The sequence below is a fragment of the Thermobia domestica genome, chromosome 13 (genome assembly GCF_964235325.1).
Source record: "Thermobia domestica chromosome 13, izTheDome1.hap1.1, whole genome shotgun sequence".
Lineage (NCBI taxonomy): Eukaryota > Metazoa > Arthropoda > Insecta > Zygentoma > Lepismatidae > Thermobia > Thermobia domestica.
This window is the reverse complement of record NC_137466.1, coordinates 34,215,694-34,238,819: the sequence shown is the minus strand read 5'-3', so window position 1 is coordinate 34,238,819 and position 23,126 is coordinate 34,215,694. Positions and strand designations below refer to the sequence as shown.

General features: G+C 34.9%; 1 protein-coding gene across 1 annotated transcript in view; it reads left to right on the top strand.

Moving 5' to 3' along the window:
* Positions 1-4,160, top strand: part of LOC145668089 (uncharacterized) — a 428,593-nt gene extending 424,433 nt beyond the window's left edge. Inside the window, exon 9 of the mRNA XM_081735605.1 lies at positions 642-4,160. Within this exon, the coding sequence (XP_081591731.1) occupies positions 642-896 (255 nt within the window). The 3' untranslated portion in view covers positions 897-4,160. The remainder of the gene's footprint in view (positions 1-641) is intronic.
* Positions 4,161-23,126: the final 18,966 nt, after the last annotated feature.

Genomic DNA, 23,126 nt, shown 5'->3' with positions numbered 1-23,126 from the left:
TGCCATGTTTGGATCATAACGCCTACCATCACTTTCTGTACCGCTTTTAAGCATGAATTTCTACTGGATGTTCTTAAATACGTCTCCGTCACTGAATAGTAAAATACAGTTGAAACAGAGGAATCTCAAAGTGGGTGAATGTAAATTGAAATAAAGGTAACTTACATGATAGTTACAGATAAGAGGGCTTTTGAAGAAATTAAATTTGTATACTTTCTAGACTTTAAAGACTGTCGTCCCATCAAATCAAAGAAAAAGTACTGTTTGGTTAAGACTAGAGGTGAGCCATGTTTGGAGGGACCGATCACTACTCTTCACCGAACTTTACATCATATGTGCTGTGCCGATGAGATGACAGTTTTGAAAGCTTAGGAAGTATATATACCCCCTGTATTTATTTGTGCCCGTAACTACCAATTTGAGTACACCCACATATACAAAATATTGCACAGACTTGAAAAATGGCTAACGCAACAAATCAGTTTTAACAAAATTGGTGAACAATTTATCCCAAAACTATGAAAAGTCATGGTTTGATTTTCAAAAGTGCATGCCTAATTTGTTTTAACATTCATAATGTGCGTGTTAATATTCTCAGTTGCCTTTATAGATTCTATATTTGTATTTTTCTTTGAACATAGGATAAGCCAGTGGATAAGGACGTAGTGGGAGCGTCTGCTAGTACCAGCTCTGTGCCGAAGAAGCGATCTTTAACGAAACGTCCTGCACCACGCCAAACTTCGTCAACAAGATCCACTAAAACGTCGGAAGCTACGAAAGCACGTGAAGAAGCCCGACGCAAGATGATGGAAGAGCGAAGAAAAGCAATGAAAGCCCAAAAGGAAGCTGCGAATAGTGAAAACGACGTCAAAATATTTGTTCCTGAGTCAAAGTAATAGAAATAGAAAATAAAAAGTTGTAATTAGCATACAGTGTTTATTAATTACTATATGAAACAGAGTTGCTAATATATTATTGGACCAAGAAAATTTTGCCATACTATAAATAGGAAAAGAATATGATCAGTATTGGATGAATTGCTATTATCCGATGACATAATTTATTATATTTTTTGTAAATTAGATTATTATTATTATTAGAAATAGTATATACATAGATATAGGTATACAAAATGATATGGTTTTACCAGTTTTCAGAAATCTTGTTAAAAAGGAGTTACCCTATGCTCTTTAAGGCAGTATGATTATGTTGTTTGTTATTCGTTGGCATCATCATTACCACGGTTTTCTATCTGTATGAAACAATGTCCCGTTTTTTGGTATATAAACCGTTTTAGTTGGTCATTGTAATTTTTTCGCAGATACCTTTTTGAAAATGAATTTAACTGTTAATGAAACACAAACATCTATTGTTATAATTATATATCTATGCATATAATATATATATATAAATATATATACATACACATATAAATGAAAATATATTTAAAGTTGCGGACAATGCAAATACTACTTCTCTTTCTATAACTTAATATACTTCTTCGCTAATTGCTAATTAAACGATGGAAAGTATTAGTTTCCACAATTAAATTCTATAAAAAAAAAAATAGTAAATAGCAGATTGAGCTTGAATTTACGGATGGTTAAGCATCTTTTTGGGTGTTATTTTGAGGATGCAGCTTTTGCAACAGAGATTTTTATATAGTTACCTTCTCCCTCTTCTTTTATCATTTGTTGGATTTCAGTATTAGAAGCTATTACTGTTTTTTTTTTTCTGGATTTTTTTTTTCGTTAAACTTATTTCTTGTTAATTTGTAATATTAGTTTCTCATGATGTGGCCAGCAATATTATATTTGTTTTCCTATATAAGATCATGTATTCCAAGATCATCAATCAATTATGGTAAGTTCTTTTAATTTAAATAAACTCACAAGATACTACCTTGTTATTCTTTGTCCTGTTAGGGATTTGTTAAAATCATATAAAACTTCGAATTTTAAAGTTAATTTAATGAAAATATTTCTAGGACTAAAGGAATAAATGCTATTCTTGGTTGAAATATTGTTTGAGGAGTTCAAAGCAAATTTAGCTTGCCATGCAGTACAACAACTTTTATCGTAGAGTACTTTCTGTTGGAATTTTGAGACTATAAAGAATTTGTAAGTTACATTCATTGATTAGTGTTACGTTATCAGTGAATTTTGGAAATCAAAGAAAGAAAATTAACGTCTGTTTTTTTTTTTTAAGTACTTATTGCTATTCTTCTGCAAATGAAACTATTGGTAGTTCTTCTGAAATCTATTTAAATATGTAACAGGATATAATTGCATGCAGCATTGAAGGGAGCCTCATTTATTTTGTGCGTGTGTTGTTATTAATTGAAAAATATGATTAACATGCCCGATATGTTTCTTATGTGAACATTAGTATATAATAGGTTAAAATGCATTATTTGTCAGTCTGCAATTCAGATTGGCAGTGGAATGTACGAGAAATCTTTTAAGTTTATTAAAAACTATAGCTATGAGCATAAACGCCAATTCTGGTGAAGGAATAGGTGACCACAAAATAGATAAATTTTCGGTGATTAGTTGATTGAATCAAACTTATTATGAAGGAAAGTTCCTACTGCTACCATGCTATTACACGGCTAATGAGATTAAGTGTCCGATCATTGATGTAGGATTGCTTTTCTCCTTTCATAGTAATTATATCTACTTGACTACAGGAATAAAACTCGCAACAAATGATTACTACCCTGCCAACATGATATGTTAGAGATGTGACATTGGACATAACGATAATTAACGAACATAATGAGAGAGAGAGGAAATCTGGTATAATCTTAATCTGGTATACCAGTCAAAAACTCAGTATTTATAAGAGTAGTATTTATTGTATTTTTATTAAATTGAATTTGAGTGGAAAGGAAAAAGATTAGTTCAGTATGTAAAATTGAAGTCTTCTGATAAAGGAAGCCAGAACCTGTGTATTTTTATGTTACAAAAGTCAAACAATGAGTATTACATACTTGTGGATGATTCAACATTCACCTGTTTAAAAGTAATTAAGCGTCATTTTGAATCATGCATAGTGTGATACACTGTTCAATAAAATAAATTTTATATATTTTTTGTGCGTTGTACGCCAAGATTACTACTTCCACTAAGGTACGTTGATCTTAATTTCCGTACAGTTGGTAATCTTCGAATTAGATACTCAAGCGTTTACTTTTGATTTTGATTTACCGTATTGTGGACTGGATCTTCATAATACAGCAGCATATTAACTTTGATTTTGTGGTAAGGAAGTATGTAACGGTGTCGTGGCTTAAGGACAGTCTCTTATTTATGACTGCATATGTTCTTTTTCTTAGAGCATATTTACCGTACGAAGCGAATTGAAATTAAATGAACTGAACATTCGATAATTCTGTACTTGTTGTAGAAGTTCTATATTCGTTCTCATGGGTTGGGTTGCTTGATACAATTTTCGTTTTGACGTATGTTGCGTTCTGTTATATTTTGTTTCAAACATTCCATCCTGTGGTGTGAATATAGGAATTTTGTAATAAAAACAGTGTATATACTTTTCTTAATCAATACTGTACCTTAAACAGCAATGAAATTTGATTCACATATGTTAGTTTCAAATTCTGTAATTTCTGCTTTTGTGAAAAACCTTGATGCAGATGGTTGTCACAGAATGTGTTTCAGCTATATATTTGCTTTAGTCATCTATCTTACTCCTTCCCCTACACTTTTATTGTGAATATGTTCATAAGTGAATATGTGTTTGTTTGGAAAACGCAGAATTTCTAATCACACCTTTTTTTGAAAGAAAGAATCGTTTACAAGAAACAGTGAAAAGACGTACTACTGAAGCAATATCATTTCACTTTTAGTGTGAAATTAAATTTTGCTGCCTTTTAGAATTTTTCGTAATATTTTCTTCGTGCTGATTGGTACGATTGAATATATAATCATGATACACACACGCAATGTAATTATATTTTTATTTTTTATATTATTGCTCTTTTTATTTAAAAAATAAATATATATATATTAAAAATGTTTTCCTAGAATAATGAAAATTGATATACCATGGGATTGGTATCTGTTATAACACTTTATTATCTGTTGAGATAACATTTTACTGTTGTATTTAAGATAAGAATAATAATTCCTAAGAAAAGAAGATTTAAAGTCTTATTATTATCACTAGTACAGTAAACCCTCGAATCAACGGACTTCGGATATAACAGGCACAAGTCGACTAGTTGAGAGAAAGAAATTGTAAAAGTTTCGACCCGATTCATAAACATCGCGGCAACGGGTTCGATTGTGACATGACAGTGGTTCGTACGTACAACAAAGCCAACACTACTGCTTATTCTTATGAACATTTCAAGCAGTTAAGATCTTTGAGTAAGAAAGAAGATATCAAACGAGAATATAACTGAAGCTTCATAATGTTTTTCACCTTTCTAATACACATTTATTATGAGTTTTTTTTTTGTACTAATGTGGTATGTACATTATATATATATATATTTTACATTATCAATAGCACAATGTCAAGTGTAATGCCCTATTTTAAATGATTGTTAAAAACACAATTTACGATTTAACTGACTGACAATTTTACGGATATTATTTTGCCCAATTAGCCCGTTAAGTGGAAAATTTACTGTGCTTCAAAATTCCTATTTCCTCAAAATTGTAGAGTAGTAAGATACACAATATTATTGGGATTATAAGGCACTGGAGAAATAATATGAACACCTAGCTGTGAATAGGCCTCTAGTCACCTTCGTGGCAAATTTACAACACCCAGCATAGACATGGCGGGAAAGGCGAAGATATCAGTCTATCATCAACTGGTGTATGGGTTGCATGTGATCATCCTGCTATCCGTTAAATGCAGTTATGTCAGACCTTTCGGACTTCGACAAAGGCATGATTATGGGAGCTCGCCTCGCGGGAACCTCTGTGACAGAGAGTCTCCCTTGTTGGTATAGTAAGGAGCACAGGCAACATGGAAAGTCATTATCTGCTAATAAGACCAGTGGGTGAAAATCACAGTTAAAGCGAATAGTGGCCCGATAGCACAAGACAACAGTGTCCCAAATAACCCCCGAGATGAACAGCCACTTCCGGACTTTGTATCAACCAAACTATTCAATGGAAAGTGCATACTGCGAAGATTCATGGTAGGGTTGCCATCCCCAAATCGTTTGTGACTCCACGTAATACAGTAAAGCGAAGACAGTAGTGCCAAAGACACAAAAATTGGACACAACAGCAGTGAGAATGTGTGATATGGTCAGACGAATCTTCCTTTACGTTATTTTATACTACAGGACGTGCTTATGTGCGGAGAAACCCTGCAGAAACATCTGTGAAACATGGAGGAGATCCGTGATGGTTTGGGGGTGGGATGGGGCGATATCATGGCATGATGTTGGGCCACTGGTCGTCCTGCTTGGGAGGATAAACGCACAGCACTGTTGCAGAATCTTGGGCGATCCATCTCATGACCCGGACTGTATTTCCTGATGAACATTCCCTGTTCCAAGATGACAGCGCCTTTATAAACACTGCTAGGTGCGTCAATGCATGGTTCGATGAGCACGAGGATGAGGTAGAACGTCTCATCTGATATTCTTTGTTCCCAGATCTTAACATTATTGAACCTTTGTGGCATATTTTGGAGGTAAAAGTTCGTGATCCGTTACCCACGTCTAGTGACACTTTAGGAATTTGAGTGTTTTGCACGATGAATGGCTACCTATGTTCGTGAAAACTGTATAGGACCTGTATTTGTCCATCCCACGTAGGATACAGGCTGTAATTCGGGCCAGGAGAGGGAAAACCCTTTCGTAATAAGTCTTGTGAGATTGCAAGTCTAATGTGATCAGTGGGTGAAAATTACAGTTAAAGCGGTGTTTTTGTTAAATGCTTGTATATATTAAGCAGCGAAGCAGTGAAAATGGCCCCGTCGACTCCGGTAGACGCGAAAGCTTTGTAGTATACCATATGGTGTCGCTATCCTGCATTAACGTCTGGTAGGAAACACATGAGTAACACAATACAAGAGTGGACTATGAACATGCGCCTAACGTAACACACTCTGTACGTCCAGCAAACAGGCTGGGTACCCAGTTAATTAGGAGGGTGTCACGTCAGAATGGTCCGGACAAAAGGGCGAGGATAGAAAGGCCCGAGTCAAAAGGGCCTCACGTTAAAAAAACCTGAGATAGCCTGAAAAGCCTCAGAAGTATAAAAACGATTATTAGATGAAAAATATTCTGTGGACAGTACTTGATTTGTGTTGAAAGTACATACATGCGGAAAAAATAGAGAATTAGTAAAAAATATTACGACAGACCAGCAATAACGATACGCGTGTACGGAGTAAAGTAAATATTGCAGATGGGTATTGATGCGAAAACTGCATTGAATGGGGTATGGGCCTCAAGGCAGATACTTTGGATTCCGCGATATTTGGATTACACAATATTTTTTGAATGGAAAGGGGTGATTTGACATTAGTGTGGGCTAGAATCTTCCCACAAATGAGAATAAGAACTCATTTTTAAAAATCTATCTTCATTCGTTTGCGAGATAGGGTGCTACGTTTGACATTTTGTATGTAGTAGACCAAAGTATCTAGACAGGCAATGAGACACGTAGACGGAGGAAAGTAAAAGGTTGCAGGTGTATATTGATGCGAAAATTGCATTGAGTGAGTGTGTGGACATAATGGCAACCATCTTGGATTCTGCCATATTGGATATCACACAATATTTTTAAATGGAAAAGAGTATGTTTGGCACATCAATTTAGGCTTGAATCTTCCCACAAACGAGAATTTTTTTTTTTTTAATCTATCCCCATTCTTCTAGGAGGCAGGTGTGCTATGTTTAACATTTGTATGTAGTAGAGAGCTGTACGGGCCGGGCCGGGCTTGGGCTGACCGACACTGATTTCTCTTCAGGTCGGGCTGGGCTGGGGCCGATCAATTGCAATTCTTTAATAATAATTGACTTTCGTTAAACGATAATTGGAATAAAGCCAAACGTTGAAGAAGTGTGTCCGTGAAAAATGTTACAAAGAATGCAATAACTATTTATAGTTTGTGTTGCTTAGCGGCTCCACTTTCACTATAGAGGATTGCAGTCATTATACGGTAAATTGAGCTCTGACCTTGACCTTCACTGAACTCAAAATATAACAAGAAGGAATGGAATGTTTTGCCTGTCGCTAAACAATATTGCCATCTTCACTTTATGCTAAAAAATCAATTAAGTTAGATTTTTGTTACAGGGAATGGAGTTTTTGTTGTCTCGATGACAGTCAAAGTTCTAGGAGGCAATGGTACTATTTGGGAGGCAAGCGTCAGGTTGTGAACCAGAGTTTAGAAAATGTTTCTGAGGTTAGGTCAAATTTAGTACTAAATTTTGAAAAAGATTGGGGCTCAAGCTAATTTTTAAAAAAATGTATCGGGCCGGGGCCGGGCCAAAAACTTTTAAAATTTATCGGGCCCGGGCCAGGCCGGGCTCGGGCCGAAAATCTCCAAAACTTTTCGGGGCCGGGCCTAGGTACGTTCGGGCTGGATTGGGCTCGGGCTGAAAAATTCGGCCCGTGCAGGTCTCTAGTATGTAGTAGACAAAAGCATCAGGACAATCCAGTAATAATGTAGCGGAGGAATAGCAAATGTTACAAGTATGTGTTGTTGCAAAAACTGCATTGAATGGGAATGTGGACATTGTTCATCACATAAATATTCAGATATCATGAACTACTATAAAATGTACTCAAAAGTTATATTATCCCTCCAAGTTAATACAATTAGTATTTAACAGCAAACATACAACGATTTATAACTTCCTTTAAGCATTTCGGTATAGTTGTCACAATTTTCCTGGTATAGTATGGGGAAATATTGTTCCACACTGTAGGTAATACTTTTCTCAAACCTTCTTTCACCGCAACTCTCACATATTGACCTTACGTTGCAATTCGTTCCAAAGATTCTCAATGGGGTTAAAGTCGGTACTGTGGGGAGGGTTTCGCGCACTTTTATGCAGTTTTAAAACAATCACTTCCTTACAACTTACACTTTGTTTGGGATCAATATCTTGATAAAATTAGAAGTTCTCCTCATTCTCAATTTTTCGTACTAGGGTGAAGATGTGTCCTAAGAACGTTAACGTTAAGATATATATATCTCATCAACACATACTAACTCTCCAACGTCGGGTGAACTTATATAACCCAAGCCATTACACTTCCTCCTCCGTATTGTACAGTAGGCTGGAAGTTCTTGACATTTATTTCTGTATTTATTTGTCGAAAAAGTATTATTTAACCATCATATCTATGCAGGTTTAATTTACATTTGTTGATATACAACACACATTCCCACTAATTTTTGGGCTTATCTTCGAAAGCTCTAGAAAATTTTAATTTCTTATATTTCTTAATTCTTCTCTTTAATAATGTATGGTTTGGTTTCTTTCTAGCTATTCTACAATTATATCCTCTCCGCATTAAATCCACACGGTACAATAGACTGACCAGACAAAACATTGTTACCACCAGCTATTATTTGAACGAAGTCGTTGAACTGTACTGGATATTCGAAACTGCACATTAAGAGCATCACGTACTCCACAATATTCTACAAACGCAAGAAAACGAACAGAAACGTTAAGAATACAATGAACACCCTCTTTACTACTTGCCTGTACCAATACTTTCCTCTGCTAGAAACAAATGTCAAACGTAGCACACGCTTTCTCGTAAACAAATGGCGGTCGGTCAAAAATCAGTTCAGATTATCGTTTCTAGGAGGATCTAGCCTAAATTTGTGTGAGACAAAGACCTCTTTCTATATAACAATATTGTATGGTATATACCTAGTGGAATTCAAGATGGTTGCCATGATGTACATGCAATCATTTAACGCAGTTTCGACACCAGTACCAACCTGTAACGTTTGCTTTTCCTTTGTCCACTCGTCTCTTTCGTACTGTCCTGTCATGATACTTTTTTCTATTAGATACATATGTCAAACATAGCACACCCTGTCTCATAAACAGATGACGATGTGTCAAATATGAGTTCACATTCTCATTTGTGGGAATATTCAAGACTAAATTAAAGTGTAAAATCATAGTCTTTTCCGTTAAAAAAATAAATAAATAAATAAAAAATGCAATATAGCGGAATTCAAGATGGCTTCCACGTTGACCACACTCCAAATCAATGCAATTTTTGCAGCAATACCAATTGCAATATTTGATTTTATTCCGTCCACCTGTGTCGTTATTATTGTTCTGTCTCAATACATTTGACTAACCCTGCATACAGATCCATATATATATTCTTACTGCAAAATTAAACAAAGGTTTTCCATAGAATATTTTTCATACTAATATGTGCTGTTATACTTTCATCCAGGGACAGAAATGGAATTTTACAACTAAGGAAACAGTCATTAATAGATAAAGTCTGATTGGGCCATGTCTCGAGAATACAAGCTCAGAGAGACGTGAGTGAAAGCGAACTTTCATCGAGAACCGACTTAAGCGATAGCGATTGTTGCAGAACAAACAGCAACCAAACAAAATTAAGATCACCATTCAAGTTTCATTTTTGTTACTAATAACCATTGATATTCTTCCTTCTGTTGGACAAAAACTTTCAACTTACTAAGGAGACACTAGGCTTTATCTCCTCGTGCATCCCTGACTTCCACTACTGCCTTGATTTCAGGCTTTCTGGCCGTGGGACCATTTCTACCCGGACCCTTTTGACTCGGGCCTTTCAGTCGCCCTTTTGTCCGGGCCCTTCTGACATGGAATCATCAGGAGGCAGTGTGGTATGAAAGTTCAGCACGAAGAACACACAATTACGAGTGATTTTTGTTTATGAATTCATACTGGAATATTACGTACAGCAAGCTTTAAGAAATATTAACAGTGCATTTTGAGCCAGGAATGGAAGCACCATTCTTATTAGTTATCAGATGTCATTGTGGTGACACAGTATTGAAAAATGAGCCCAACTAGCATCTTCTTCTAATGTGCTCCTTAGATACCTCGTGGAGAACTCAGAAAAGTGTTCGTGGTATTGCGAACGAGTTAGGCATACACTATACCACTTGCATTCGGCGACTCCATACAATATACTGATGAGTACCACATGAGTTGACACTGGCCAACAAAAATTGCCGTCTGGAGGTGAGCAGTTGTCTGAGTATACGGAATAACTGAAAACGTTTCCTGCATCGGATTGCCAATTCAGGTTCAAAATGGATTTGCTGTGACAATAGTAGACCGATGGACAATGGTTGAATCGTAAACAACGTCATGGACAGTTTCATAAACCATCTTTCCACCCACCGAAGATGGTGCATGTATGGTGGCCTATGGTGGGAGTGAATCCTCAAATCTTTCTGAGGTGTGGTGAAACCATCAATACAGATCGTTATAGTGCTGAACTGCAGGAAATGCCCGCAAGTATCAAGCAATGGTCTGCGAACATGTTGTCCTCATGTTGGATAACAATGCTCGCTAACTTGTCGCACAGAGGACAGTGCAGTCTCTCTATGAGTTGCAGTATAAAACTCTCACTCACCGTACATTTCCTGATTCAATGATTACCACTCTTCCGGCATCTTAATCACTTCTTGGGAAGAAAGGCCTTCCCTGATGACGGGGCGGTGCAACATGCGATTGAAGAAGTTTCAGCATTCTAGGTCCAGACTTCTTTCGCTACGGACTCCAATCGTTCGCTGAGCGATGGCAAAAGTATGTGGTTGCAAACGGCTTCTGTTCTGATTAACCAGGTACTGTAGTTTTTTTAATGTTCTTTGACAGTAAATCATATAGATATGCAAAATCTTAATAAATTGGTTTCGTTCTTATTATGAGCGAGGCTTATTACGAAAAGCGGCTGAAAAATTTGAATTTCTTATACAGAGTCCGGCGAAAAGACCTCTGTATTTGGAGAGGGCGCTGTGTATACGGTGGCGGAGGGAGAGGGTCATGAATGCCATTTTCAGTGGTCGCAATGGCATGGCGCGGTAAGCATCATACGTTGGTTAAGGAGTAGTATATTCGTAATGGTGGTTCTGTGATTACTACTCAACGGGCATTTTGCATTCGGTTCGGTCTTGGCCGACATGATTCTGTTCTGGATAGAAAAACTATTCAAGTTTGGGTGTCAAGCTTTAGAGCAACAGGTTCTGCACTTAGGAACAAATCGCCTGGTCGATCTTGGACCGTAACACAGAAAATGTGACGTGTGTGAGAGCATCCATCCAGCAATTTCCAAAGCATTCAGCACTTAAATAGGTCTGTCAAGCGATATTTTTCTCAGTGCAGAATTTGTTGCTCTAAAGTTGATACCCAAACTTGATTTTTATTTATTTTTTCTTCTTTAAATCTGGAACAGAGTCATGTGGGCCAAGTCCGAACCGAATGCGAACAGCTGCTAAGTAGTAATCACAGAAGCACCATTATGATTATACTCCTCCACAACAAACGCACGATGCTCATTGCAACCACTGAAAATGGCACGTAGACCGCTATCGATCGATACCCCTTCCGTCGCCGCAAGCGCCCTCTCCAAGCCAGAGATATCTTTTTACCGGACCCCGTAACTCTTAAATTTCTCAAGAACTTTAGATGCGTGTTTAACCGAATTTAAAAGTTGAGGTGGCAAAGTACATTAAGGAGTATATGAAATAACTTGTGATTGCCAACAATCATGGATAAAAAAATAGATACGACGAAAATAGTCATCAGAATGACAGAAAATATGAATGTCGAAGAATGGGATGCAGCTGTTGTGGAGTTATCAAAACACTTAAAAGAAGTTAAATACCCATTAAATAAATAAATATCTTACACAAATATCGTCGGTCCATGAAAAACTAATCTCATTTTATCAGAACTAAGAAACCAAAATTTAACTTGGGTAAAGGCAATCGTGACAAGCAGTGGGATTACATTATATATCTATAAACGTGATACAAATTAAAAAAATTGTTTCAGTTTTATTTGTGAACTAGTTAAAATTCACGTTATTCGCACAAGAATATGTAAAGTATTTGAACCCTTTTCTTCCCCTAGAATACGTATGGGAGATGAAATAGACTTAATGGCATCGCCAGTGTCACTATTCATCTCATGGATAGGACACTAATATCGATAATCTTCGATTATTCTTACGTATCACTCTCTTCCCAACACATCAGATACCGAGGCTGAATTTGGACTTCATCGACGTCGGGACTGTTACTGTTAATTTCAGCGACACAGAAAATTATGGATTAAACACTGATATCGTTTGTTTTGATCACCCCTCAGATCATCTTCCTTTGCCGAAAATATGCTAAAAGCTTAAGTTGGGCCAGGGTACACTTGTGTATCAAAATTTAAAAATCTGCGTAGAGTTCTAGGAGTTCGTGGACATAGTTACATTCATTATATATAAAAGATAGCCCTCTTAAAACTGGAAATTTCAAGGATGCTGGGACAGGTGCCCGCTTGCTTTGAATGAGTAACACTGTCCTACAAATTTTAAAATTTTCTCTTTCGTGAACGGAAGTAGGTGTTTCTTACAGGTGTTGACCTCCCGGATACGAATCTGAAGTCGGATATGCTGTATCAGGTCTAGTTTTTCAGAAATGTTGAAATAAAATTTTGAAGGAAACCCCTGTATTATTGAAATAAAACATTTATTTATGTACAATGCAAATTAGATGAAAAAATATGTACATGGCACATTTAAATATTAGAAGGATAAACCAATATTTATAACTTAGTATTGCGTGCAATTTTGCATGAACAGTAGACTGGATAAAAAAGAAAAAACAGTAAAAATCCACATGTATGAAGCAACCTGCATACATACAAGTATAAAGATATAACTGTGCAGTGGTCAAAAAAAAAAAAAAAAAAAAAAAAAAAACAGAGACAAAGGTTTCAGCAAGTAACTCTTTATTATACACTTACAATAATGTGTCACTGAAAGCATGTAAATGCTGGACATGTACTGCAGACATAGACATTAATGGATTGCACTATCCGGTCCATGTTTAGCAGCTGAGCGCACCTTCCTATATATGCCTGAGAAAGAGTTTTGCCAATACTGAGAAAGAAGTTCGGAGAAGGTTCTCTTCCACCTCTTGATCAGGGTTTCCTTGGAATTTGCTTCCCATCCATTGGCGTAGACCATAGCCTTGTGAGTTGCCCAGAAATCCTCAATAGGGACATTTGGGGGGTTGTCTTCTTTGCGAACGTACCGAATTTCCAACTCGTCAAGTTTTGCGACAGTTGCCCTCGCATAATGAGCTGATGGCAAATCAGGCCAAAACACGTATCCCTCATTATTTGTGTAATGTTCCTGTATGTATGGTACCAGTCGGGCCTCGATACACTCCGTTATGTATGTATTCGCGTTGATGGCACCCCAGAGGTCATGAAAAATGGCTCCGAAGCCCCTTTGCGTCCAGCAGCGAACCATGCCATCAGTTTTGGGCCAAATTTTGCCTTCCTGTTATATTTGATGTCCGGATTTGTATCCTTTCCCTTCTTCGTGAAGTACTTCAACGGCCTGTTGCATTTGAACGGATAGTAACTCTCATCATCGACGATGACATCAAGTGCAAATGGACGTTCTCTGGTTCCTTTGAAAAGAGTGGCGAGCTTTTGTCGTTGTCTCTTTGCTTGGCCCTCGTTGATTTTGGGGGCATTTCGCTGCTTCCTTTGTATGTACCCCATGCTCTGCACTACTTTTTTCATCGTTGCATGGTGATGACCATACTTCCGTCCCATCCACCTGTACGATACACCAGGCCTTGATGACATTCTGCGTGCAAGGAATCGCCTTTGGTTTTTATCCAAAGTAATCCTTGGGCGTCCACTTCCCGCATTCCTTTTTGACCCTTGTCCACTATTGACCCTTCCTATTGTTTTATAAACCCACGACCTGGCATATCCAAGCCCTACGAACTTCTTCACCACTTCCGCAACTGGAACATCAGGGTGCAGATCAAGGAACAATTCAACTTTTTTTCGCCTTTCCTCTTGTTCCGACGCAGCCATGGCTCTGCACGTGCCTGTTTCCTTCTGAGTCTTCCCGGTTTACCTGTCAAGATATCACTGTACACGTAGGCGTGGCTACGCCCACCACCCTGTTCCATATACCAGTGTTGCCACCCATTAAACTTTGTCTCTGTTTTTTTTTTTTTTTTTTTTTTTTTTTTTGACCACACGTTAACAAATGATAGACAAGTGACAAAGACATGGATTGACGCATGTTAAGAAGCACAAAATAAACACCTATGAAGTTTTCTTCTTATGTGATGTGTGGAGCATGTCATATGGCAAGTTCCAACAGTAATCTGGGAGTATCCACAACAGATTTTCATCTGTATCACCCCCATAGCAGAACATACCGCGATCTGCGATGTGATTGCAGAAAATTTGTCGCGCCTATGCAGAAAAATTGCCAGAGGAAAAAATAATATAGCCAACAGAAAAGTGTAAAAACTTGCCTATGTGTAGATGCCTTAAATGCACGGACGATTCGCATATATATAGTTTGAACTGTTTATTACATCACGTAAAGTGTATTTTTAACAATCACAAGTGTTTCTTCTGCAGAAAATTTTTGAAGAATTCATGCAGAAAATTTTGACTTACAAACACTCATCGCAGAAGGAGAAAGAAAGTTTTGCCATCGGGTGTGTCACTGCTCCAGGATCTGAATTGATTCGTGATACCTCTCACCATGCTTATCAGACACAGCTCTAGGTTTTCGGGAGTTCACTGTTTCCTACAAAGTTTTCTGAGACAAGAAATCCAGATCTTTCTCATCACTTTTCTCAATTTTCCATAGAATATGTCATCTTTCATCGATCGACGACACGTTTATAGTTTAGTATCTGAGATATTTAGGAACTTTTCCTGGAAATATTTAAGTCCTTGTCTTTCCTTTTCCGAACCTTTTACAAACACCTTCATAGGGTCCAGTTTAATGTCGTGGGAAGGTAGAAATATTTTCTTGGAATCGAAAAGAGGTTCATCTTTCACATTCTTAATTCTGGGAATAAGAGACGCACGAGTTGGCCATTCCTTTTTACGCATTTCTCTTGCTCTACTGTCCCATTCACAACGAAAACAGTAGTACTTTGTATAGCCTAACTGCAACTCTAATACCAAACCAATCACCTTCAAGTCTCCGCATGTGCTCCACTTATGCTCATCATACCTCACGTTTTGCAGCAGGAGTTTTAAAGTTTGGGTTATGTTTGGTTGTGATGGTGATAGTGGGTAGAAGTAAGTATAAAACAAAAGATTTACAAGATTAATAAGTTGATATTATATAACATGTAATTGATACACTGTATGGAAGTAAAATACGTGAAAGGCTATAGGGATTATTAGTAGTTACCGGAAGCATATGTAAGGGTGTATGAATAGTCATGCAAGTACTGGTTAAACCTAACCCGAAAACAACCTGAAGTTAGCGTAATTTTAACATAAAAGGCTGCCCCCCCCCCAAAAAAAAACTAAACATATGCCCAAATTTTGATAAGTTTCCTTCAAGTTAAGTGAATATCCAACTGGAGTGAAAGGATAAGTATTACTGTTGTGGAGGAGGGCACACTTCATGCTTGCTTTCGACGAGTTGAAGAATAGTCGTCACTCATCCCCTTTAAAGTGTTTGTAATGCCTGCATCAGTCCTACAACATCTGTTCAATATATGCAATCTTCACTACTGCTGTAAAATAAAAAAATAAATAAATAAAAAAAAAGTCATAGTGTCTATCGCGATAGAATGTCACTTTTTTTTTTTTTTTTTTTTTTTAAGATTCCAACTTTGAAGCTAGGAGCTCAGTTTGCTGTTTTCATAAGTTCAAGCCCTCAGTTTCTCCTGTGCGCAAAGAGATTGCCCCAAGCGCAATTGGACAGCTACACAAAATCAAACTTCTCAAGAGCAATATACAAGCGAAAAAACAAAACTTCACGTTTCCAGAACAAAGTTAGCAAAGTTACTTCTTTTAATGCATTGCTTCTAATGAAACAATTGAGCAAATCGTACAAACATTTTATAATCTTAGTCTCAATTCACAATTTTAAAAAAATCTAGTAATCCATCCAAATTTTGTCTACCAGTTTTATCCGAAAAAAGAAATCCTTTTTGCTTCTGTTAAATGTAAATTGATGGTAATTATAGGTAGTCTTGTGTTCATTCAATGAAACTGCCAAAGCTTTTTCCTAAACAATATGCAATTTGGCACCTCATTCAAACTTTTAATCCGAGTTTGTTTGTTTTTTTTTTTTTTTTTTTTTTTTTAAACAAGAAACGTGGGGTAAACCGAACAATCCTATTGAGTTAAAGAATTATGAAGTTCTTGAATATTTGAGAGCAGATGGCTACGGGCGTTTGGCCACTATTATTCATAAAAATCTTACAAAAATTTAAATATACAAATATCTCAAACCTATAAGGATATACAAATGTTTGGTTTCGAAATAGCAAATAGCCAATTTTGGTCAGGAAATTTTCATCAACAAAATAATTTTGATTATATCATAGGAGACTGTAATATGTTAAGCGGTAGTACTAAACCTAATATGGCAGGTAAAAATTTTAACAGTGCATTATTGTCTTCTCAATATTTACTATTAAATGATGGTACAGCTACTAAAATTGCAACAGATGGTATAAGTGTCCCAGATATTTCAGTTTGTAAAATTCCATTATATATTCAATCATCTCGGAAAGTTTATCGCAACGCATTTGGAAGTGATCATTTTCCTATAATTATTAATACACATCCAATATCTTTGCAGAAACTTGATAAGGATACTCACGTCAACTCACATTATCCTAAGTTAAACAGAATAGAAACCAACTTAAATTTGTCATTATATAGTTCCAATATCTCTAGGAATCTAACTCATGTCAATACAAGGAAGGATAATTTGAATGATCTGAACAATTTAATCATACAAACAGATACAAAAACAAAAGCTGAAAATAATAATTATTGTGACCATAAAAAATTCACAAAAAACAGTATTACAATGGCCGATTACACTCATTTGAACAGTATGACAATGGCCGAAACACTCTGGATTGAAGAATTTCATCGAAATCTCACACCAGATTCAGTTTATATAGATACAGCTTCCTTACAGGCAATTTTTAATTTATCAACAACTTCGGACATTGAAGAAAAATTCACCTATACAGAACTGGAATTCGTTTTAAATGATGCAAAACAGAATTCTGCACCGGGAATAGAAGATTTCCACAAAAACTTAGCAAAAGAAGGAAAACAAATATTACTTAACTCATATAACTTAATCTCGGAAACTGGTAATGTTCCAAATACATGGAAAAGTCATTAATAATACAAATCTTAAAACCTAATAAACCATAATTTAGCTAAAAATGATAGGCCAATAGCTTTACTTTCATGCAATCTAAACAGTTTTGAAGAATTTTTATTAAAGAGACTACAATGGTTCGTGGAACATCAATTACTTTCAGAAAATATGACAGAATTTAGAAACAATACCTCAACTTACGATACATAGGACTATTAATTTTGGACATCTGGCACTCTTCAGAATATATCTTGATATTTTAATCCAAAAATTAATAAATCTAAATATTCCCAAAAAATTCATGATAATATTTCATAACATTCCGAATAATCCATAACATTCTTTCCGACAGAAAAGTTTATACAAAAATAAATAAAATAATGATTAAGGCAAGAACAACGTTATTAGGTATTTTACAAGGAAGTAAATTAAGTCCTCTGCTATTTAATTTATTTATCAGAGACTTTAATCTAGCAATTAAAAAAATCAAACAAATGTTCAAATTTATGCTGATGATGTAATGGTGTGGGATTCATCTTTAACATTAGATTCTGGAATAACAAAACTTGGTAAAGTATTGGATATTCTTCAAAAATGGAGTTTACTTAATAGTTTAAATATTGACTTGGCTAAACCTTCCTATATCATTAAAAATAATTCCAAAAATTAAGATTATGGATAATTATTTGAATTATACTAAGGAGCTTGAAGAGTAGTGATAGACTTCCTTGGATCTTTAACCTGTATAGTGAATACAGTCAATTAAACATGTGCATTTCCAAAGTCCCTTCAATTACTGCGTTTATTTTACAGTTCAAAGTAAATTTAATCAAAATACCTGTCATTATTCCAAACTATGTACAATTTCACACGAAAGAGCGGATACTTAATATACATAATAATATCTAGAATCATTACAATGATCAATTTTCAGCTGATTGTACATTTATCTTTACTGATGAGTCAAAAATGAAAGAACTTACTCGTTGGAGTCGCAGTTTAAATTCCTAAATACATGATAGAAAAACAGTGTAAATGACCTAAGTGCATTTCGATATTCGAAGCAGAAGCTTTTGGAATACGACAAGCTCTACTCTTAATCAATTACAGATAAGGAATGCTAGCATATACACGCACGCATTAAGCGTTACAGCTGCTATAAATAATCCTAAATGGACTTCTACTACCTCATGGAGTACAATGTTAATAAAATTAAATTATTTCACATTAAGGATTAAGAATTATCAAATACATTTATTTTTATACTAAGGCGCATGTGGTATTAAATATAATGAATAAGTGGTTGAATTATCAAGAAAAGTGGTAACGTCAGGAATTACCATTAATATAAAACTGTCTTACTACAATTTTAATTTCTTACTAAAAGATAATCAAAAAAGGCAATAGAAACCTGGAAAAATAAAATTAGATATGGCTCAGGTAATTATTGTTAGGAACTAACGGAAATAAATAAATAAATAATAATAATAATAATAAAAAACAAACTGATTTCCAGCATTATAGAAAATTGGTAACGATATAAATCTATTTTACTCATTGGAATGTTACTTCATACTATTTTAACTCCAAGAAAATTACATCAGATCAATAACATAGATACCGATTTATGTAGATGTGAAAAATCAACTGAGACGATCAATCGTTTATATTTCAGTGTGAACTGTTCAATAATAACAGGAATAATCTCTTGAAACAAGATGTAGAAAATATGCATACTTTACCAATTAACAATAATATGATTTTATCTTCCAGAAATCAAGATATATATATACATATATATATATATATATATATATATATATATATATATATATATATATATATATATATATATATATATATATATTAAATTATCTTATACAATTCATGATTAAATACAATTTAAACCTATAAAAATATCATAGCAAATGCAGTACATCAACAAGGATTTCTTCAACTCTTTTCATGAAAATATTTTCAGAATACTGGATTTAAAGAAAATCTTTACAAATGGACACAATTGCAGACTATTTTTGAAATTGAAGTTGAAGGTCACCTCCAAAGAGATGTTTTATACTGGCGCAGATGTTAAAATCCGTCTCGCCAACAACACTAGATATCTATCTATCTATGCATCTCCCTTACGGGAGATTTTAAAATTAAAGTCACAGCACTAAGGCCAAGTTGACTGTTTGACTAAAATTGTCTTAAATCTTCTTGTTGTTATTATAATTGTAAAAAGATGGCCCGTTCCAAAATGGACGAATTGGCCTGTTTCAGATAGTTCTGTTTCCACACTAGTTTGTTATTAAAAAAGGAAGGCAGAAGCGTAGAACATACAAAAAATTAGGTAAAACACTATAAAAATTGTAATGCACTATATTATGTCCAGAATGGAAATTGTTGTTAATAATTAAATTGAAATAATTAAAGAGCATGACGCTCTATGATGTAAAACATTCTACGCCATCTTGCCAACTAACACTAGATAGGTGTCTAACTGAGTTGATCAAAATTTCCACACTTAAGTATCCGGTGAAATAATTACATTATATTGTTATAACTAATTATAGGATTGTTACCATAGATTTGTGGTTGAAATATTATATATATATATGTATATATTTCAAAATTATTACTTTTTTTTTCACCGGATTGAAATTTACAGCAAGTATAATGTACATAAGAAAAAGTTTACATGTCATTATTGTAGTTTTCAGTCTTTTCAATCATTTTTTTTATATATTGACATTATTAATTTGTAAGAAAGATATTATAGCTTTATTGATTTTTGCATTATTTAATGACAAAAGATTTTGAATCTTATGTGGGCCAATTCCTTGATATTTCGTGATTACATCAATTAGAGTGTTTCTATGTTTATTGGTGGAAGAGCAATTAAAGATAATATGATCTATATCTGCCTTACATTTCCCAAATCAACATCCAGGGGTGTCTTTTTTATTGATTTTATATAATTGAGCTGGGGTTAGTTCCGTATGTAGTCGAAGTTTAAAAAGATTTATTATTTCTGAGCGTTTCCGGTGTTTAATTTGATCCCACGGTTTAGTAATTTGTGTATCTGTGATGTTCCAATAATATATACCGGGGCCCATCCTGATTCTTTGTCTATATTGATCTAAGTACATTTTAAATTTTTCTTTGATGATAGGCAGACTATTTTTGCTTCATATCTTAGGTTAAGAGAAAAAGGAAGAAGAATCCAGTACTCGACATTTTTTCAATAACAGCAAGTTTTGCTTCAAAAGTTGATTGATTTCAATTCCAGGATTAGGAAATCATGGATGCAAGATTTGTGCCTTAAATGAAGAATTCTCGTAAGAGGAACGAAACGAAACGAAGAATATAACTTTAATGTTACCTATCTGCTACATCACATTACTTCAACACCGAAATGGAACTATTATTTCCTTTCCTTCAAAAACTTGTGGATGTTTTATTAGGTATATAGTCGCAGCTATATGAGCCTAGTCAATTTTATTACTGATATTGTTTTAGAATAAAATTGATTAAATATTTTCAAAATGACCCGTTCATGAGAACGATTGGCCGGTTCTAAGTAAACTTATTATCACTAATAAATGTGCAATTAAGGAGGATAAGCTGCGCCGGACATAGTTATAGTATGCTAAATATCTTAATAAATGTATCAAACAGTATATTTGTCTAAAAATAAAAATTGATTGAGATTAAAATTTAAAAAAAAAGAAAAAAAAGAAGAAGATCATGACGCTCAAACTCTTACCTGCTCGGCAGCATTCTTGATTCCCCTTCTTCTCCTTACCATTATTAGCAGTGTTAAAGGGGGCGAGTGCCTCAGACTTAAAGATGTCTTAGTAGGCTACGAATGTTACATTTGTCCATAAAACCAAAAATAATTTGAAAAGCAAATTTTTTATTCCTATTTTCGAAGGATGAATGTTTCAGTCAACAGGTAAGTCATCTTCTTCATCAGGAAAATGTTTTCTTAAATGGACTACTTCGTATAATGATCTTGTAAAAATTGAAAACTAAGAATATGTAATTCTTCTTTGTATTATTGTCTAATTTACAGTACAATTAATCATAAATTGATTTTTTTATGGAGAAGTTAACGATGATTCTTATAGCTATTCAACTGTAAGTTGCTATGATGTATTGATATGAAAAATTATCTATACCGATAAAATAAGTTAATTTCTGGAGAAAGGTTACTTTTATGTTGTTGAAAAGGAAGACATTCGAACAAGAGATGATTAAGGATACCTATATCCTTGTCGCACCATCATGATAAATATTCTTCATACGGATTTTGAATAACTTGATTGGTGTAAGTGCAGTACCAAATAGTATTCTGTAATCAGTAGTAATATCTACTCTTGACCAATTAGTCATGAAATCCCTTGGTTTAAGGTGATGAGTTCCTACTGTATCCTAGTAGGATTGATTAGAACTACATTTATTATTCCATTGTCGCCGTGTCAGATCACTTGAGTACTGACGATCTAAGATGTAATAATAGCTTTGATAAAGAATTTTAATAGTATATGCCTTGCCATTTGTGCATGCACTCTTTGCAGTGAGGTCCATAATACCATTATATTTTAATCCCACATACGAGCGCATATATATATATAAAATGTACACTGATTTTTGATCTTAAGAGTTTGATACTGATGTTTAATATTTAAAATGTTCTTCGTAACTTTGGCATTCCAATTAATTTTATTCAAAGTTTGAAGTTTATTAAGCGTATCTGTGCAAATACATGAAGAACGATATATTATGATGTTTGATATGAGGGAGACCGTTGTACCTTGAGAACAGTGTACCATGGAACACTCGCATGTTTCTGAGCATCTATACTAACTAATGGTGATTCGATGAACTATATGATGCTTTGACATTGTCGACAGTGTTATCATGGCTTTCGTCGTGTCTAGAAGCGTGTGATTTACGAAAGTGAAAAACGTTTTACAAACATGTTTAGATAAAACAAACGAACGTAAATTTACATATTGAAATATTGATTTTTAGTGCCATTATTGCGTTTTGTTTGTAACATCCGTAATAATCTATTAGTTCAGGGGGATTAAGTGAGTATTTTTTGTGACTTGTTTCTCTACTCTAGATGTAGCGTTGGCATTATGGCGCCATTTTAGTAATTGTTTACAGCCTCTTGTACTATGAAACACGAACACATGAACAAGATGTTCCAAGGTACATTAACTCATTGTCAAATGTATTCTTGAACATTGTTTTGCTATCGTTGCAGAAATCGAAATGCCAAGAAGCAAGGAAGGAAAGAAAAAGGCCTGCCATTAATCTAAACTCAATCAAGAACGCAATTAAAGTTCGAGCCTGGGGAACGTGTTTCAATTCGTGAAGGTTGCAAAGTTATCAAGTGTCTTTAGCTACTTTATCCCGACATCTGAAATACTTTAGACAATCAGGGAAAGAAACATTTGAGTATAGTGTGAAATATGATGTTCACAGTGTGTTTAGTGAGGAAGAAGAAAAGAGACTAACTATATACATAACAACTGTGGCTAAGATAAAATACAGACTTGCCAAAAAAAGGTGTTCGACAACTGGCTATCGATATGCTCGAGCTAATAATAAGACGTACCTAAAGAATTGGGATAATGGAAAAATTGTTAGAGAGAAGTGAATGCGAAAGTTTATGAAGCGACACAGAGAATTAGCATTTAGGACACCAGAACCAACAAGTTTAGCGGGTGCCAT